At 26.0% G+C, this 21,290-nt stretch overlaps 2 protein-coding genes and 1 long non-coding RNA gene across 3 annotated transcripts in view; 1 reads left to right on the top strand and 2 right to left on the bottom strand.

Moving 5' to 3' along the window:
* The window catches only part of LOC132924530 (calpain-A), a 45,990-nt gene extending 44,948 nt beyond the window's left edge, over nt 1-1,042 (bottom strand). The window contains exon 1 of the mRNA XM_060988896.1: nt 651-1,042. Coding sequence (XP_060844879.1) covers nt 651-751 — 101 coding nt within the window. The 5' untranslated portion in view covers nt 752-1,042. The remainder of the gene's footprint in view (nt 1-650) is intronic.
* A 1,658-nt stretch (nt 1,043-2,700) lies between these two features.
* On the bottom strand, nt 2,701-17,042 carry LOC132926584 (glycerophosphocholine phosphodiesterase GPCPD1-like). Its single transcript, XM_060990954.1, is given in 18 exon segments — nt 2,701-3,311; nt 4,388-4,459; nt 4,562-4,686; nt 6,391-6,519; nt 6,521-6,542; nt 7,529-7,689; nt 7,887-8,022; nt 8,111-8,241; nt 8,358-8,516; nt 9,874-10,105; nt 10,822-10,963; nt 11,045-11,204; nt 11,283-11,390; nt 11,970-12,131; nt 12,191-12,354; nt 12,432-12,601; nt 15,349-15,608; nt 16,603-17,042. Coding segments are annotated over 17 exon segments (2,334 nt in total). The 5' UTR covers nt 15,597-15,608; nt 16,603-17,042; the 3' UTR covers nt 2,701-3,298.
* Nucleotides 17,043-17,310: 268 nt separating this feature from the next.
* On the top strand, nt 17,311-20,878 carry LOC132926917 (uncharacterized). The gene is made up of 3 exons (XR_009661556.1): nt 17,311-18,219; nt 20,263-20,350; nt 20,622-20,878. It is a non-coding gene; the product is annotated as an uncharacterized LOC132926917 (long non-coding RNA).
* The last annotated feature ends 412 nt before the right edge of the window (nt 20,879-21,290 follow it).

Raw genomic sequence — 21,290 nt, 5'->3', positions numbered from 1 at the left:
TGAGAACCTATACAAAATATTTTACAGTACAATAAAAGTAGCGTAGCCTGCAGAGGAGCTAATAAGAGGGCTGGGAGCCTGTGTAAGTCGTTAATCGTGTATTCCAAATGATGTAAATTATAATATGAAAGTCGCTGCAAAAGTCTAAAATGTGTTGTATGCCCCCTCCCCTGAGAAAAATCGTGACTGAATATAAAAGTGGTTATAACCCGTTTAAAAGATGAAATTTCGTTAAAAAACAGACAACCAAACATAGACAATGTTTTTGCCTTTATAGGCTTTGAATCGATTTATTTAAATACTTAATATTAAAGGTATAACAACAATATGATTCTATCAAACGCAATATTTCACCATGTTTTAATGCTAAAACAAGTAAAACAACACACGGCGTCCTCTTAACGTTGTTTACACGTTTGCAGGTGTTTGAACTTTCAAACTACTCAACTGAAAAATGCCAAGTAGTGTTATACAGGAGTAGACGCGGTTAACGAGTGAAAATTGGATAAATTAAAATTTAGAATTGACCGTTTAAAAAAAAATATATAATTTTTTAACTATTGCCTTGGCATATACATACACTACGACAATATCGTCAAATAAAATGTGCACACAAATGTTGTAAGTAATATGATAAGCGATCAACGTACACGGAGTAGAGAGACGGCGGACGGAAGTCATTGTAAAACCCCGAGTTTTCGGGTCTCTTGGACTTGACGATCGGCACGTGTTGTACGGGGTAAGCGGGCATGGCGCGGCACCGGTGTGCTTATAAACAATATCGTCGGTATATTATAATGTATTAATGTACTATAATAATATATTATATTCGTGGGCACGGGAACCGTACAGCAACAGGTTGAAACGTCGAAAACGGTACAATACTTCACGCGAACTCGGACACTCGGGCCTCAGCGGTAAACGCGCGTGCTCGCACTCCGTAAAGTACTATGGAAAACAATGATTTTGGATTAAATTCTCGAAATCGCGTTAAATGTTGCTGTTGTCGCGACGGCGGCGCGTGTACGCGGCGGACTGAACGAGACCTCTCCACGGGAGAGTATATGGCAATCGCGAGACGTTCGTATAACACAATATATATACGTAAGCGAGAATCGGCGAGAGACCTAAAAATAACCGAGCCGCCCTACAATGTTATTACTATTACTATTATTATTATTATTACTTCATGCTGAGCGCCCCGACGACAGCAGCGTCTCGTTGGCGTCATAATAATAATAATAATATACTACCTAATATATATATACACACTTTTCATTATTATGTAATGAACCGCCTATTTGAGAAACGACGCAAGTCGCAAAATATTGACAATTGAGATAGAATAATGCGTAGAGTGTGTGAACGTTTAAGAAAAAACAAAATAAAATTTAATTTTAAGATGGTGACCAAATAATAATCAATAACATCAGTTTATTGCAGTAGTCATCTACTATAGCCTATACTCTATAGGTACTCTTTTTTACAGTGGATATTTCAACTAATATACTAATATACCAGAGAAATTTTTTTGTCACCTAGAAATGATGATATATTTAATTACTGGGCGGCAGCGATTTTTAGTAAAAATTACAATGTTTGAATTTATTATATAATTTATTTAATAATATTAATATAAATATATATTAATATTAATACATAATATCTTATGTATAATACTGTAATGTTGTTATTTATATATATCATAAAGTTTTTAATAGTTTGAATTTGGAAGTACAAATTTAATAATTATTGAGAATGGAAAACCATGTGTCCGTTCACCATAGGTACCCAATACCCATGTAGAATAATAATGCAAGAAAGCAATTTATTACACACGACAATGCGATATGTATGTGTAGTTAATAGAATTGGAGCAAATCGTATTTGTAGAGGATATAAACTATGCTCGAACGAAGTTTTTCTTTTTTTAAACGAGTTAAACGAATTTAAAAAATAAATTATTTAATTTTTTAAGTACTTATATATTATAATTTATTTTAAAATAAAAATATAGTGACATTTTGCTATCATAGTCCATAGGCTACAGCATACAAATAGGTAGTTGAAAACATTCACCGTGTGGTTAGGTGCATAGAGAATAAAGACAAGTGAAATTATTTTACATAAATAATACTAATTTATTTGCTAAATAATAAAAGAATACGATTAATACGAATCACACGGAATATAGTCACAGTGAAATAGTATATTTAAAGTTATTAATTGTAGGCGGAAACATATTCTGTCACAACAGCAATAATTGGACGGCTATGCGTAATCTTTTTAATAAAAAAATTAAAAAATAAATATTTCTTGTGGGTATGATATGTTTAAGTTAGTTTACTACATATTTTTCATGTAATATCTGGTGCAATCACGCAGTGAAATTATTAATTTCTTTATCTATAATGTAATGTTATATTTTATCTAAAAATTGCATAAACATATTCTTAATTTTTTTAATATACTCTCTTGTGTGCATTTATATGTATAATGAGAAAATTCAATTTCAAATTTAGTTTTAAGTGATATTAAACACATTTATAGATCTCTATTCACTTTTAGTGTTCAGTGAACTTTTTAGACATATATGAAATACTAGAAGTCCTCAGATCTAATAATCAAATTGTCCATTTCCCATTTTGAACTACTTTAAGCACTGTAATAAATGGTACAGGTAAATAATAAAACAACCAATAATATGATCAACAATATAATCGCCAAATAGTTATTAATAATATAATTAAAAAATCATCAAATAATATTTCATAATCATAAATATGACAAATAATAATTAATAATATAAAATAATGGTTCTGTATGAAAATATTTTTATAATAATCAACATGTAATAGTTCATCAAAAACTATTATAACTATGCATAAAAAATCCCATATTTTAGAAATACTGTAATAATTTTGTAAATTGTCAGTTATCACGGCACTGAGCACATACAGGGTAGATTAATAACAATATATAATATATATGAATTTAAATTACAGCACCGCATTTATGCAAAAAAAAATTAAACATCTATAATTAAATGCCAATATAAATTAAAAAAAAAAAAATATGTTTTAAAAATATTATGTTTTACTAATTTATTTAACTCTATCAACACTTAAATGTAAGGTTTATAGCTTATGAATAATTCCCATTCTTATACTGATAAGTTAATCAACAATTATTATTAGTCAATAATATATTAAATAAAACATAAAAATATGCTTGTTTATTATTTTGATTTTTTTTTATATTGTTCCATACTAGATAATGTTTATTTCTGACTAATCTTCTATGTATTAGCCCTGCAACAAAAAAAAAAAATAATAATGTTAAGAAAATGGTGATCTCCATCTATCGTTAAGAAATTGAGTCGTGTTCTATTTCTATAATATTTATATCAAATAATATAATAAGGATTCTCAAACAGGAAAAAAATTATTTTAAGTATTACCATTAGGCCTGCCATCAATAAACTATAGTAAATAACATTAACATTGAAACATGGAAATTCATACAAAATCCAAAATAATAGTTTTTCTAAAGAAAAATAATTAAGTTACATATTTAATATTAATAAGTAATATATTTTAAATCAATTTGAGATAAAATGTAAGTTAAATTGTGTTAAAAATAAAGGAAACATAATAAGACATTAATTGAAAAAAACCGATATGTGTGCAATACTATTATATATATTTTACACAATAATATATACAATCTGTACGACTGTACAGTTGATGCACAATAAGCATATTTGATATAAAGGATACATGAGTACTTGATAAGAAGCCACCCACTAGTGCCACTTAACTGGATGTTGTATGAATCTAACTATATATTATATCATGGTTTTAATTGACAGGTCTCTATGTAAAGTATAATTAGAAACAAAGGGTGGAGCATTAGTTATTTTAAGGGCAATATTCTGAAATTGTTGAATTTTGTTGGTATTGGACACTTTTGCTGTATCCAATAGTTGAGTACCATATGTCCATAGAGGTTTGAGTAAAGTTTTATACATAAGAACTTTAGTTTTTAATCTGGAGTGTTTATTATTTGTGAGTAGAGTTTGTAGCCTGCGAAGACGGGCGTTTAAGGCTAGTCTTTTAATACAGAAATGGCTATTTCAAGTGAGGCACTTATCCAAGTTAAGTCCTAGATATCTAACTGTGTAAGATGTGGGAAAATACTACTATATACATAAAAGATATGAATAATTTTCATTTAACTCCCATAACACAGATAAAAGTTTGTAAAGTTCAGTCTTCCTTTCAGTATCTAAACATAGTGATGGTGGTTATACTTTTACACTGTATGTTGCACATAGACGCAGCAAGGAGAACAAAATACAAATTTTTCTTACAATTCTATTACTTACTTAGATTTTTTGGATTTAGTTGGTTTAACATCAGATTCCAATGTACCATCAATACAATCTTCATTGTCCAATCTATTTACAAGCATGTTTAATATATTAAATACATTATCAATTATTTATTCAAAATAAAATATTAAATATTATAAAATGTATAGAGCACTATAAAAACATTACCTCTGTTTCTTTGATGGCATCTTACAATCATTTATTTTTTCATTCCATAATGTTTCTGTCGAAGAACATTGATTCTTAAAATTGGCCTTACCAACATCCATGAAATATCTATTATTATCTTTTTCCTAAAATACAATTCCATTTATTATAATTTATTAAATATATAGATTATACATGAATGCATTTTTAATTATTTTAATCTTTAATATTATAAGTAGTGCTAAAGAATTAAAGCATTTATTGACATTATTTTCAAATTTTAGATCGTTTGTTCAATTTATTTTTAATTAATAATTTACCAAAATTAAAAATTCTATAACAAATACATTATAATACTAAGTTTAAAATCATTAAACTAGAAAAAATGTATTTATAGTTATAAATCAAATCACATTAGACAGTACATTTATTTAATAATACCATAAAATCATTCAAGTATATTAATAATATATATATAATATATTAGAGATATTTATATTAGAAAGCATAACTAACATTTTACAATTAGCTATTATTTGAAATCTTTAAAAAAAAATCAACTATAAATTTTTTTTATAGAAAATATCTTGATAATTTTATATTTCAAAATAGTAGATGCAAGGTTAATACCAGTTGATAAGGTTTGATAGTATACTATATTATTTTTATACTGAATAATTAATTTAACATAACACTCATAATTTCCATATTGACTACTTATCAAAAATTTAATTTTTATAAATTGAAATACTCCTAATAATATTCTGCTTCGAGATGAAACTAAAACTTATACTAAAGTATATTCAAAGGTTAAAAGTAGTAAAATCTTTTAAAAAATGTTATTTTGTTACAACTTACAGTTATGTAAAAATATTTAAGAAAATATAGGTGTTTTTTAAAATAATAAGTTTTTTGTGTTAAATAAATCACTCTGTAAGTTAGGTTAGGTTAACTGACTTACAGTAATTACATCCCTCTAAAAATAAAATATATATTTTTTTAGTACATTTAAAGTGTATTCATATAATACATATATTTAAATATTGAAACCAGTGGCAAAACATAAAAAGAGATAAGAGAGAATTATACAATATAAACCCTCATATTTATACTTGAAGAATTATTGATAAAATATCGAATTTCGTAATAACAAATTTAGTTAATGTATTAATAGAAAATATCAATTTTATCGAGTTTTTTTTATTTTCATTTAGCAGTTAGATTCTAACTAGTAAATGGTGATTTAGTAATTTAGTAAGTTGCCAATGTGGTGGGATTAACATAACATAATATACAGTAATTTTTGTATAATATGATACATCTCCTCATCGATTAAATATACTATAGGTAAACATTTAAGCAATGTAATCATTTCTCACTCATTATTTTAATTTGGATTTGACTCACTGGTGGCACATAATGGCAGGAGACAAGTAGATACTTATTTCCCACCTTCTTTGGCAACAATGTGGTACTAGTAGACTGAATCCAAATTAAAATATATATACATTAAAATCAATCTATATTCACACTTATATCAATAGCTATTTTTATTAGTTTGATTGTTATCCATCAACCATAATTTTATACTTGTTATTTTACCATTTTGTCAATACTTTATGTTAATGTGATGAAATCTTCAACAAATGTAATTAACTAAATAATTATCAATAAATAAATATAAATTAAAGGTTATTAAATAAAGACTAATGCTTGTTTTCATTTTAAATGTGGTAGATAAATTTCTTTTGTATTGAAAGATTTTAAAACTTGCCTACTTGTTTAGTCTACCCAAACTTCCCCGCTAATTTAAATACACACTTAAATTAAATTTACAATATGTAACTAACATTATCTTCCCGTAAATGTGGATCATCATTAATTGATTGTTGGTTGGACAAAAGTATATCATTTTGATCACAATAATTATTGGCAATGAATACATCAGGATTTTCAGCAGAACATGCCATTTTTTTTTTTCAACAACTCCATCTTATCCAACCTATGAAATAAAATTTTAATTAATGAATATTAAAATCATTCAATTTTAGAAAAAGTACTTTAAAAATGTATAGATATTTGCAAATTATATAATAAACTAAGGACTAAAAAATAAACAAATATTTCAAAATAAGTAGTCTTATGATTAAATATTAGATGATATTTAGGCTAGACTATCAAGAAAGGTTCTAACCTAAAATAGACAAATTTAAGTTAAATAGTAAGTACAAAGTTACAAGTAGAGTTTACAAATTATATAGAAAAAAATAAAGTAATTTTTCATAGTAAAAATCATTAACAATTTTTTTTAAACTGAATATTAACAAAATGACAAAGTAAAATAAAAATAATACATATATAAGAATACTTAATAAAAATAATAAAAGAAAGGGAGTTCATATAATGATAGAATCTGACTAACAGACATTTTTAATTATTTAGGTTAAATTTCTAAAGAACCATGACATCAACATCGATTTAAATATTGAAGTTATTACCAGGCAGTGTTATTTATGAGAATTGAAACTTTGATGAAATTGTAATTTTGTATTGAACTGTATAAGAAATTATATTCTTACATGTTTATTTAATCCCCTTTAAAATCAATCAATTATTATACATTCTACATTTAGACAGTCTACAATTTGGTATTTAAAGTACATAATATAACATTCTAAATAATATTTACAATTTTTATTTATTTCTATTAAAATAATAGTTTGTACTAAACAATACATACATATTAAATCTATAAGATTTAAATTAGGATAAAAAATGTTTGACTTTATAATAAATTAAATGATAGTAAGTGTAAACTATGAAAAAAGTTACTTTTAAAATGTAATTTTTAACTTGTTTTTTATGCCCAGCCTTGTATGCTAAATTGTTGTAAGCAATGTAAGCCATTATAGAAAACCGTGGGTAATTATGATCAAATAGTTTGTTTAAATATAAAAGCATTAATAATTATAAATAATAACTTATTACTTATCGTATATAACAGCATTTACGCCTAATTTTTTGAATTTATTAGCTACTTCTTTACAATTATTATCATCTCCCCAACAAAAAAGAGCGAGTCCAGCCTGTTTGACAATATTTACTTGTAATGGATCACGCAACAAATCTTCAGAGTGAACATTTACTCCCTAAATAGATGTAAACAATATTATTCTAAAATGAAACAATCTCATATTTATAATTTAAGTTACATGAAAATAATTTAAATTTAAGCTCACATACAAGATAAATAATGATAATTATTGTTGTGTAAATAAATAAAATAATAAGCTAATATGTATATTGTATATGATTTATAAATTGAAAATAAAATTAAGAAATTTACCAAAAAATCGTGACAAGTAGCATGGTAAACAGCGTTCTGTATAGTATGACATCTAGGATCAGCATATGTAGGGTATCGCTCAGTAATACCTTGAGTTAAAAACAATATAGGATACCGATTTTGCTTCATTTTAAGCCTATAAAATTATTTTCATGAATAATAAAATATTTTACATGTATTTTATTGTTTATTAATCACTACCAAAGTATCATATCGTAACTTACATAGTACAGACATCAGGATGAAAACAAGAAAACACTATACTTCGTGGTCCTGCAAATTCAAATGTGGTTTTAAGCATAGTATCAACAAATAAATTCATATCGAATGGGTTGTCGAGTTCATATGTTCCATCCTGTAAATTTAATGGCCAATTAAATATAAAACAAATATGATTAAGGTCAACTAAAAATTATCATAAAATACAATCATTATATTTATATATATTACATAACTATAATAAATAATAACCTGAAGTTTCATTGTCCATTTCAATTCAATATTAAATCCAACACTGGGATCAACATCTGTAAATGCTTTCTCAAGTTTTGGAAAAGGTTGATAATCATTTCTAACATCATTTAGAAAATGTGTTTTAGAAAGAATATAAGGTTCTTTAACGTGATAAATCTGTAAAACAATTATAAAACTTGAGAATTTATAAATTACACAATATATTTTCAACTTTAAGCAGGTAGAAACTTATCTACCTAGTCATTGTTTTTTACACTCAATAGGCAACAGTCTTAAAAACAGTTTGCTAGTTTCATATTGATGATAATCTGATAAGCCATTTTTTACTATGGTAAATAAACAACCACACTAATTTAAATCATGCTTTGGGCGGAGAAATAAACCAAACTTATTTAATACATTTTATAAATATATAACTGACATTTTTCTAATATTAGAATTTTAATCATAGTTTTTCAATATATATTATGTATTTATTTAAATTTTGATTTTATAATTGTTTGATAATGTAAAATTGTTTAAAAACATTGATTTTATAGTATTAATATATTATATATTATATGGTACTTTTTTAATTCAGAAATATTATTTTTAAACATGTTCACATCAGTACTGTTTCACTCGTAACATGCTGGTAAGCAATATACTATAAAACAACCAAAAACATTAATTTATTTTAATTTAATTTTAAATAAATATATAATATATCAATATTTAAATTGTTTTCAAATAGGGAATACAAATAAAGTTGATTATACAATTGAACAAATATGTAGATTAATTTAAAACTAATAACTTAAGCCATTACTAAATAATTATTAGAAATTATGAATTAATGATAATTCCACATAATTAAAATAGAAATTGTCTCCAAAATCTTTATATTTCTGGGTTATTCTTTTATAAAAGAACATTATTATTTCAAAAACTATTAACATTTTAGAAAATACTTTTTTCCATAAAATTTAAAATTGTTACAAAACACCACTTTTAAAAAAACTTAATTACTTACTATTTTTTATTATTCATATTATTTATATATTGTATCATTTTTACTTTTTCGAATGACAAACTACATTCTTAACTTCTTATTCCAAAACAGAATATTTATTGGAGCACTAAAATGTATAAAAAATTAAGTATTTTGAGTTATAAGTATTTAAACTTTTAAGTATAAGTAAGCATAGTGAAGTGGCATAAGAATAACCCGCAAAATGTTGGTCTACTACAATTCAGATTTTAAAACTTTAAATACATATGATTTATGAATAACTACTTAAAAATAACTCATTAACTACTAGTTCAAAATTTATTTTTTACATATCTAAATAATAAAAATAATTCTGCTTCAAAATAAAAAAAATAAAAATATATATTGTCATAAGCAATAGTAAAAAACAAACAATAATGTTAAAATATATTTAAATAAAAGTGTTTATAGTTTTTGAAATAATAAGTAATAATATATAATATAATGCATACACATTTTAAATAGTTGATTTTATATAATTACTTTCAACTTTTGTAGTTGTTCGAAGGAAAAATCTTTCAATGGAATTTGAACCATTTCTACTTCTTCAGCTAAAAGATCATTTTTTGATTTTGTTGCCATTGATACTACAAAATCATGATTAATAATAGGTACTAAATCTTTTGTAAGTTGTACATCAAATTCAACTAAATCAGCCCCTTTATTTGCTGCCTCTTTTAAAGATGCTATTGTATTTTCGCGTATATGTGAACAACTACAACAACAATAATTAAAATTAATAGTTACATTTTGTTTTTATATTTCCAATCATAAATAATAGATCAGTGTAATATACAAATTGCTGAAAAACAATTTAAAATAAAATATAGAAGATACATTACATAATAGTTTAGTATTTATCTACATCTGTTCATAACCACTTATGCAGTCTATATAGCAGTCATTATTTTTGGATTCATAGTATAGGAAAAAAATATCTTCATAAACAGCACTACATAAAGATAGTGAGAGCTGAGGGCTTCTATACTCCGTCCACTGAGAGAACGGTAGTGTTCGCACATCAAAATGAACCAGTACCGCTAACTCATGATTAAATTCTCCCACCACGCAGTGACTGGTAGTAAATTCCACATTGCTTCCGTTTAGGCAATGCCATACAACGGAAGCACTTGAGCTGGTATAATAGTAGGAATACGCGGCAATAAACGATTTCTAATTACCATACAGTTAGGTTCTCTTAGTGGACCGAGTATAATTTTTGTGTATTTGTCTAAAAAGATGCAGAACAATAAGAGTGATCTATGCACATATTTCATTACACTAGATACTAGAAGATATAAAAAAAAAAATTTAGGCCATATTCTAAATGCAGAAATGCATACATATTTTGAGACATATAAATATTGGAATTTCCATAGCACTAGTGATTACATAATTAATATTTAAAATTATTATTAAATTAAAACTTACTCTGATAAAATTTTTTTAAAAGATGAACCTGATCCTCTATGACCGATATCTAACGGAAAATTGGAACTTTTCCAATCTGTCAATCTCAGTTGTTCTAAAGTGCATTTAATGTCTTTTGTTGGTTTTATAATCAAATAATCAACTGTAATTATAAACATAAAAACATTTTAATACTAAAATAAATAACTTTTAGGAACAATAAGGAACACATTAATAAATTTACTTTTAAGTTCTCCTATTGGCCTATGATGAACACTAGTGATGGGGCATATAACCATTCCATTGCTATATCTCATATTACTTGGTAAAACATGAGTAAACCCAATATGATAAGGAGGTTCTTCAGAAGATTCTTTATGCAAATAAAAATCAAAAAGATAACCCTGAAAAAATTTAGCATATAAGTTTATTATCATTCAAAGACATAAATCAAATATTAATTTTAGAAACAATATACTTACAACACAACTGAAATTGTACATTTTTGTTTGAAATAAATGTAAAGTATTTTCTTGCATAATAGTACCAAACTGATTTTGATGCTTAAAACTATGACCACCAGGAATATCCTAAAATTATTTATTACATGATTTAATAATATCAGTACACTAACTACATAAATAAATGTTAAAAACCATATTAATTTATTATAACAATTTAGGAGCCGTATGCTGAAGAATAATATAAATTAAGGAGTAAAAATATCTCGTTTATACTATTAAATGTATGAATGTTTGTCAGATAAGTTGGTATAAGCTATTCTCATACGTAAGAAGTTCCATACCAGTTTCTTACACGTATAATTTTTGTAAAACATAAATCTATTAAATTTTCATAGAATGTTAAAATGACAATATTAAAATATATAAAACCATATACTTATTACATAGGCATAATAATATTATATAGTTTTAACAAATATTAATTCTTAGCCATGTCTTTGAAGTTTTATTTAAAGTGATTTAAATATTTATTTAACAATTTTAACAAATAGTTGAATACTTAATGCACTTATATTTTAGTGATAATTTGATTAAGAAAAATTACCAATGTTAAAAATTATTAAAATTACAATTTTGGCATATTATCTGTTTAAAAGATTAACTTGTAATTAACTTTTGCAGAAAACTTAAAAATGTTATATTTACCGCACATTCTACATATGGCCAACCAAATTGTTTCTGAATGTAATCAGTTCCATGTGAGCTTGAATCTTCAAGTATGAAATTACTTGTGTTAGGAGATGTATCCCCGGTATCAGCTGGTGGTTTAGACAGATGTACAGGTGTCATTTTCACACTAACTAAACTCTAAAAAGTATAAATAATATTCTTAGTATACAAACTAATTTCTATAATAATTTACATACCATTTTACTTTGTAGTTTAGAGTTCCAGAAAGTAATAGGATTATCAAATAACTTAAACTGAATAGCACATTCTGTAGTCAAAAACCCTTTGCTGATTTGATTTTTATCATTCATACCATACATATCACTTTGTAAAGCACAATCACTGCTTGATATTTGGGTTTCTATGATTATCATACATATTATTTTAATATTTTCTATATTTATACTTATATTAAGCTTAACAATATAATGAACATACCATTTTGTACACGTCTAGGTTCCTGTTGAGATTCCCACGAATGAATAAAAATATGTCTTTGTGTTACAAATTCACCATCAGGTTCAACAATATATGCCATGAAATAACGAAAGAATATTTCTTTTTCTGGTGGCAAATGTACAGACCCAGTCCATACACAGTATTTTCGACTAAAATAATATTAATTAAATTGTATCAATTAAAATAATTAGATATATTACATAGGTTGTTTAGTAAAAGAAAGAATTTATAGTTAAACATAATCATCAGAGGCGGACCCAGGGTTTGGCAGGTCAGCTGACCCACAGTTTTTTTCTCAGTAAAATGTGGCCCCTCAATATTACAAATTACATAAATATGTACAATACTACAATAATAAAAAAATTAAATAATAATAATTAATAAAATGTACACAAATTCAAGAACATTTCTATAAAAATATAATTATAAATTTAAAAATATATTATGAATTATGATGTATAGAAAGATGTGAAGACTGGGTATTGAAGTATAAGTATTGTGTACAAAAGCGTGCGGCCGGCACATATTAACAAAAAATATACCTAAATCGATAAACATGCGTACCATACGCACAGCTGCCTTAATCTACACAAAACATACACATGCTGTTGTTCATATAAAAATATACGTAACATAATGCACGGTTAAAATAATTTGGCAAATATTATTGAGTTTGCTGATGAAAATTTTAAATGTAATACATACTTTGTTATTTTGGATTCTTTTACAATTATATTGAAATATTATTAATATTTTGTTAAAAAATTTAAAGTATTAAACCCAAAGAAAACTTAGATGAAAATCTTACCTAGATGAATTTAATATAAAAGTAAAATACCCTTCATTTTGTCTGTTTTAACCGGCTAAACTTCTCAAAATATACCTTCACTCAACTATGACTAAAGACCAGCTATCAAATTTAGCAATATTAAGCATAGAAAGCTACATACTAGCACAAACAACCAATTTTAATAACATAATAAGTACATTTGCATTAATGAAAAATTTTATATAAAAAAAAATAAATGATTATAATATTCTTTAATATGCTTACTTTTATTTTTATATATTATAAAAAAAATATAACTTTATACATGAATTATTTTTGTATTAAATTAGAATTTATAACTACCTTCAACTGTGAAAATGAAAACAGTTATTGAAAACTAAAATAAAATAAATATACTACAATTATATGTATACAATTAATAAAATAGTAATATATATATCTATATACATACACCCTTCTCAAAATCTGAAATACTCAAAATTATTTAAATATTTCAGATAAATTTGTTAATTAAATATCAATTTTAGAGCAACAAATAAAAATAACAATTAAGAATATCCAAGTTTGTAAGCAACTTTTAAATTTTACTTAAAACTTGGTTGTGACTTATGTCTCATCTTTTATAGTTATATTAAATTTTGGTATTGAAATATATTATAAATAAGGTAAAATGTAAAATAATGTAATATATTATATTATTATGTAATGCATAATTTGTTAAACCTTCTACACATGCAATGTCCTCTTGTAAGTGAGGCAGACCCATAATACTAAAATCCTGTGTTCGCCACTGATAACCTTGGTTTAATGATTAGTTTACATAATGTATATTTATAAAAAAAAATAAAGATACTTAATTGAAATTAATAATTAACTAAATTTCAGTGATAATATAAAAATTATTGTGTATATTTGTGCAACTTTCCTGAACTTAAAAAATGTAATGTGTTTTGTACTGGTTTAATATTGAATGTAGAATTACAAATGTATAGCATACTTTATAAAAAATTAACAAAATAATAAGAAAAAAAAAATTTTTGGATTATTCACTGCTATTAGCAGACAAGTAAAAAGTTGTCAGTGTGCAAGAAGTGGCTTGTAGACTGTACTTTTAATACTCCTGGATTAGAGTATCATGGTATAAGATACATAAATCAAATCTGTGTGTATATATTAGGGGTGACCAACTTTAATAGACTTGCGATCGACCTCCGAGATTTTCTAGGTTGTCACGAACGACAATTTTATGAAAATGGGAAAAGGTGTCGTGATCGACTCAAATTCATCTCGCGATCGACTGGTTGGCCACCCCTGGTATATATGATATTGGTATAATTTGAAAAAAATATGGCATACAATCGACATTTAATCATTATAACATTTGTAATAAAGATCATACTTTAAAGTTTACAATGTTAATTAGAATAGATGCTACCTTTTATATGTCTAATAGAAGCAATAGATAATGGTAACTATTTTAATAAAGTCAACTTTTAGAATATTTAACAGATCATTATCATCAACAAAAAAAAAAAAAAAACAATCAAATTTCCAGATTGGACATATTATACCTACACACCAATGTTCATTTACTTGTTATACATTAACAAGACATTACAATACCATGAAATAAATTTGGATATATTTTTATTTTTAATATTGTCAAATGCAGTCGTCTTAAAGAGTTTTAAGTACTATTAATAATATTATATTTAATTATGATATGCTAAGATTTCAATTACAATACTATAAGTTTTGGAAATTACCAAGAATAAAATTTAAATTTATCATTTTTAATTTAATCATACTATACTCTAATGAATAGCCTATATAATATATATTTAACTATAAATAATTTCACTAAATATAAATAGATGGAATTCAACTTATGTTTAATACTGGTATTACATGAATTTTTTTTCCTAAAGTTAAATTTGACTAAATTATACATACAAAAGAAAATCCAATCAAAATTATAGGTACAAAAGTGAAAATTTAAACATTTCCAATATTTAAAGGTATATTGGGTAGTTAATTACAATATTATACCTAGGTCAACATGATCATTATTTCATATCAGTATTTTGATAATTATGATTAACTTACTTTTTTCTTATACGTATCACATTTGTGTTATTTAGAACAAACGCCTTGTTCACTTCCCAATCACCTAGGGTTGAGCAATTACCAGAAACACAAATATATTGACCAGTTATTGTTTCAGCTTCAACAGTGAATGTTTTGAGTATTGTCTTTTCCATTTCTTTAGACGATCTTGGTACTGAATCTGATCTGGACTTTGTATCTGATGACTGCTTGGCGTCAATTTGGTCTTGTTCAAACCACTGTTGCATTTTATCTAATATCTATAAATTCAACAAAATTGTTAAGGACATATGAAAAAAATACATTTTATATTGATATCTAATGGTTGTCTTAACTAATTTACCTAATAGGAAAATTAAAAATGTTTGATATGGTTTAAATCATTTTGTAAAAGCCATTGAGATAAATAATTACTAATAATGAAGCTAATGGGTGTTAATAATGAGGCAAATAACAATTAAAGCTTATAATACCGAGACAATTGATAATATAATACCTAACATAAATTACAATTATCATATCGAATAGTAACAATTAAACAATTATTTTATTAATTTACCTGTCAAATATCTAGTTGGGTTCAATTTTTTTTTTATTAGGGGAGGGCATTAAAATTGAAAACCAAATGCAATTTTTTTAATTTTAACTTCTTATACCTACTATGTATATACTATATGTAAAAGTCATGATTAACTCTTTGTCCTATATGAATGCAGCGAGTGTGGCAAAAAACATTACTGCTTGTATATCGCCGCATTCAAAGTACAGCGCTGTGGCAAAACAGCATGGTCAAATAGAAATTGCACATACTCGCTGCATTCAAGTAGGACATAGTGTAATATTTATATTTGATAAAATATAAACAGTAATAAAATATTTACGCATTAGCTTGTCCTATAAACAAACGTTAGTAAGAACTTAATATTTTTTGAAAAACTATAGCCCTGTCAATCAAACTCAGTTTTAATAATTTATCTTGAGGTATTTTATGCTAGGAATCGTTGGCGTTTTTAAATTTAAAAAACACTAATAAGACAAAACATCTAAACTATAAACAATATCAATTGTCCACGAAAGACACGGTTTACAACATAAATACATAATACCTACAAATAATTTCAAAATACTAAAATGACGATGGACGAGTATTGCCCCTTCTAACCATAGTGGACTAGGGAAGTTTAAAGCATTTAAAAATTCCGTAAAAGACAATGAAATACAATGAACGTAAAACACCGTGGTTTTCACTGTTACCTCGAAACAACGTCAAAGTCCAAATGAATCCGTGATGCTAACGCGTCCGATGGTTTTTGAAAACTGATAAAATGACCGGGCTTCTACACGTCTTGTGCCGTTTGGCGAGTACTTTTGTACGGGATTATTTAAACGGAAAATACTACCTCCGGCCGCCGCCTTCACAGCGTCAAACACGTCTGTATCGTCCGTCTTTCGGTCGCGATTAACCGATGACTTGGAAAAGGAGGGAATGGGCGACACCCGCGCTCCACCAAATGATACGCGACACGCACGTCGTCGCCGTCGTTGTCATCGTTATCGTCGTACGATAACCGAACGCGCGCTGGCCTTATCGCCAGAGATTCGGTGTTGTACTGCCAGAGGGACGAGGCGACACTTGGGTAACACGCCGTCTCGAGTGCGAAGTAGGTACTTGAAAAATAAATAATTTATTATCTAAAACCGTGTGCCGGTGTATAGTCACACAGAGAATGGCGTGAAACGTTGTTGACGGAACGAATACAAATTTACAAACCGTAAGTCCACGACACTACTATATAGTACTTGGCACTTTACTACTTTGGCGGCGACTTTGTTCGAACGGTTACGTAATCCTACCGACTGATTGGTCCCCGCCGCCGCCATCACGCGACGAGAAACATTATAATAATATTATCTACTATAATCTATATTATGATTAAGCACTTATTTCGTCCGTGGAGGTACCAAAAACAAGCTAAGAAGACGTGTTTACTGTTTACTTTTTTAGCAGTTTATTGTTTAGCTTTTGCTAATAATCGTTTTGGCTATTTTTCAAATCGAAAACCGTAGATGGGTCCAAGTCGGACGCGAAAAGCAAAAAAAAAACGGCGACTTTTTCGATTGTTTCTGGTACATATTATAACACAAAAAATATAATATGTATAATATTATCTATAATACATTTTAGTTTTGGCCAGCTTAGTGATTCATGTTTTACATCAATAAACACCACAATATTACAATAAACTACGGGTATATCAGGTTTATACTTCATGGTTTTTTGGTACCGTCAGAAAAACTCGCTGATTATTGTTATTGTTTGGTGTATTACTGTATTGTGGTGTCGAAAATCATACACAATATTACGATATATACCAAATCCCCACACTAAAATATCAAACCAGATTCAGCAACTAATTTTTGTTATTTATTTTTCTATTTAGACATTTACCTGATTTATTTATCTGGTAAAATGAATTTTAAAAGTTACAAAGTATACTTGTAATCCACTCATCATTAAACTTTTGTAAATAATCTACTTGTTAATATAAGGTTGTACAGAGAAGAAGAGGTACGGAAGATAAACAATCAACACTTCAAGAAAAGTAATTTAATAGCATAAAAGTTCATTCTATGTTTGCTTAGCACTTGAATGTTATGTATGTGAAGTGTAAAGTATGGCTAAGTAGAAATTGCATAATTACTCATTTTACTAAAACAAATATTTAACAAAAATTTGTAAAAGTTAGGATAAGGAGTGTTATTAAAAGTACAATCTGATGTAATACAATTTGGTAATATCATTTTCATAATTTATCGTGTTAAAGGAATCCAACAATACACAGTATGTATTAAACTATTAAAGTTAAATATGTAAGTACCTATTGTTTTACAATAAATTAATATTTAATACTAAGTTTAAATTATTTTTATTATAACTTATTATTTACTTCCCAAAATTAAATTAAATAAATGTCAAATAAATTATTCCTTTTAAGTTTCATGGAATAATATTAACATACATGTATATTTCTACTTATACTATTTATATATTACAAAAACATCTTAATTATTTAAAATCCTAGTCTAAGCTTAGAATCCATAACACACAATGTGAAAATATCCATAGCCCGGCTGTCATATAGTATGCGTTCTACTGGCAAACGCGTTCTACCGACCACTGTAGGATGCAGTCTACCTGCGGTTTTTACATAGGCTTAAGTTTATTTTTAATAGATTTCTTCGGTCAATACTTTATCTTTATTGCCTTATACACAGATAACAATACTTCGACATTTTGTAAAAGTATGGGCTCAATAGCTCAGTACGTCATTTATTGTGCGACACAATTTATATTTTACACATTCAATATGTTGGCAAAAGATTTTTATTCAATTATTAGTAGTGACGAATCAACCACAAATTTTTTAATTAGAAAAAATCTTGTGGCAAATAATGAAAATGCCGAATGTATTAAATGTGGAAGTGGTATGAATTTATACCTATGCAAGGAGAGAGGTAAGAAAAGGAGAATTTTACGTTGTAAGAGAAAGGGATGTCAAACAACACAAAGCTTAAGGTACCTAAGAAAATTATTTTCTTATATTCATTTGGCTTATTTAATCATAATTGTGTATACTATTATAGGAAAGAATGCTTTTTTAACTTTTATTGACAAAAATGGTCGTCTAAATAGTGGACTAAGCCTCAGTCAACAGTTAGAACTGGTGTTCTACTGGACTCAAGGTTTATCCAATAAAACAATTATGACATTAACTGGGAGATCGTCCAACACGATGAATTTTTTTGACAAACTAATTTTTAATTATTAATTTTTTACTATTACTGCTACAATAATTATACTTTAATATTATGATATAATTTTTAATTTATTTATTTACGGTAGACCGCATACTATATTCGTAAATCGCCAGTAGACCACATACTATACTCGTAAATTCACCAGTAGACCACATACTATATGACAGCCCATAGCTCATAGGTAAAAAAATATTAAAAATATCTTTCATTATTTTCAAAATAACTATTGTTTTGGCTATCCATCAATTTATAAATCTGTTAATTGACGGTATATTAGTAAATGTAACTGTTTTAAATTTAAAACTTAATAATTAATAATTATAATGCAATTTATTTAAAAAATTACTAAAATACTTTATTATATATCATACCTACCTATTTTAGTAAACTATGTTTTATTTTTAATAAATAATAAATAGTATACTATAAAAATATCAAAGAAACATTTATCTATATGGTGGTAATAACTTCTTTAAATCTGAAGATACTCAATATCACAATTTTTTAGTCTCTGTTCTTTGAATAGAAGCAGTTACCTATATGTAATTAAATCAAGTTAACCTTACATCATAATTGTATTTTTTGTCAATTACATTATTTTCTTATATCAATTACATTTTAATAACTGTCATCATAAATTAATATGATAAATATTAAAATAATTGTATTTTACATTGTACCTCATACATTTTTTTCTTATTAATAAACCAAATATATAGTAACAGCAGTTTTAAAATTTTACTCTAACTGAGTTACAATTTTATTTGCATTACTTAATTATCTTTCAATTTTCATATAACAAATAAACAAATAACAATAACATTAAAAACATTTTAAAATAATGTTTATAATATATAATTAATATTAATTACAAAACCAAAGTTGTTAGAAGTAAAGCTTATCAAATATTGGCATGAACTACATTTTTGTTTTGATCAATAAAAATGAATAACATATTTATGTATATGTTTATACAATATACATTTATCTTGATAAATAAGTTAATTATTCAATTTTATTTGACACGGTAATTATAAAAAAATCTTAGTCATAACTAGGTACAATGGTTAATTTTAGCTCCCTTTGTTTTTTAAGATGAAAGATTTATCACCTGCAGGAGTTTGTTACAATATTGCAAATCTTATACGCATAGACCATTGTTTATAAGCTATGGATGGATAAGGTATTTGATCGAAAATCGAGTGTAGTATGTGACCTACCAAAACTATTACTACAAAATAACAAAACTAATTTACAGTGGTGTATATAAGGGGGTTTTAGGGGTTCAAACCCCCACTGAAATGTATGGTTGGTAGTTGGTACGGGCATTGATTTTGATAGTATAATTAATTGGAATTTAAGAATGGAAATTTTTTTAACCCCCCCTGAAATTAATGTCTATATACACCACTGCTAATTTATGCCATAAATGTCATGGTGAAACAAATATGTAGGTACACGAGGAAAAAAAGATTGGCTACGGATGAAATTCTATACAATGTATCACATGTTCATGGGGAGTATTAAAAACTAAAATCTTACAAAAAATGCATGGAACATCAGCTGAAATGTTGGCACGTCATTTAATTGAGGCATAGTGGATCTATTAACAGGCAAGATACAATTTTTTTTAAATTTTTAAGTGATGTACAAAAAGTGTATTGCTAAACATAATTTAATATTTATAATAAAATAATTTTATGATTTTTAATTTGACAATTTTTTAATTATCAGTCCGGTAGGTCACACATAAAAAAACAAATATCTCATAAGGTAGGTCACATACTAAACGAATACCATGAATAATTAAAGAAAATGCACGAAGACTAAAATCACATACCCGAGTATTAATTATTTCTTTTGATACTAACACTTTTTATATGACTTAATTAAATAAAAATATTATTTTGTGATGATTTTGAAATAAATAATGATTAAAAATCAATAAGAACTTGAAAAAATATAAAAACTTAAAGTTATCACGTTTAAAACTACTTAATAAAACAACATAATAATAAATGTTTAAAACAAAAAAATTATTGAGTCTTTAATTTGTTCTTTTTAAAATTGTTATTTATTTACAAATTATTATTTTACTCCAGTGACCACATATTTTTATATTT

Source organism: Rhopalosiphum padi, chromosome 3 (genome assembly GCF_020882245.1).
Source record: "Rhopalosiphum padi isolate XX-2018 chromosome 3, ASM2088224v1, whole genome shotgun sequence".
NCBI lineage: Eukaryota > Metazoa > Arthropoda > Insecta > Hemiptera > Aphididae > Rhopalosiphum > Rhopalosiphum padi.
The sequence above is the reverse complement of the archived record's forward strand: the minus strand, read 5'-3'. Positions and strand labels throughout refer to the sequence as shown.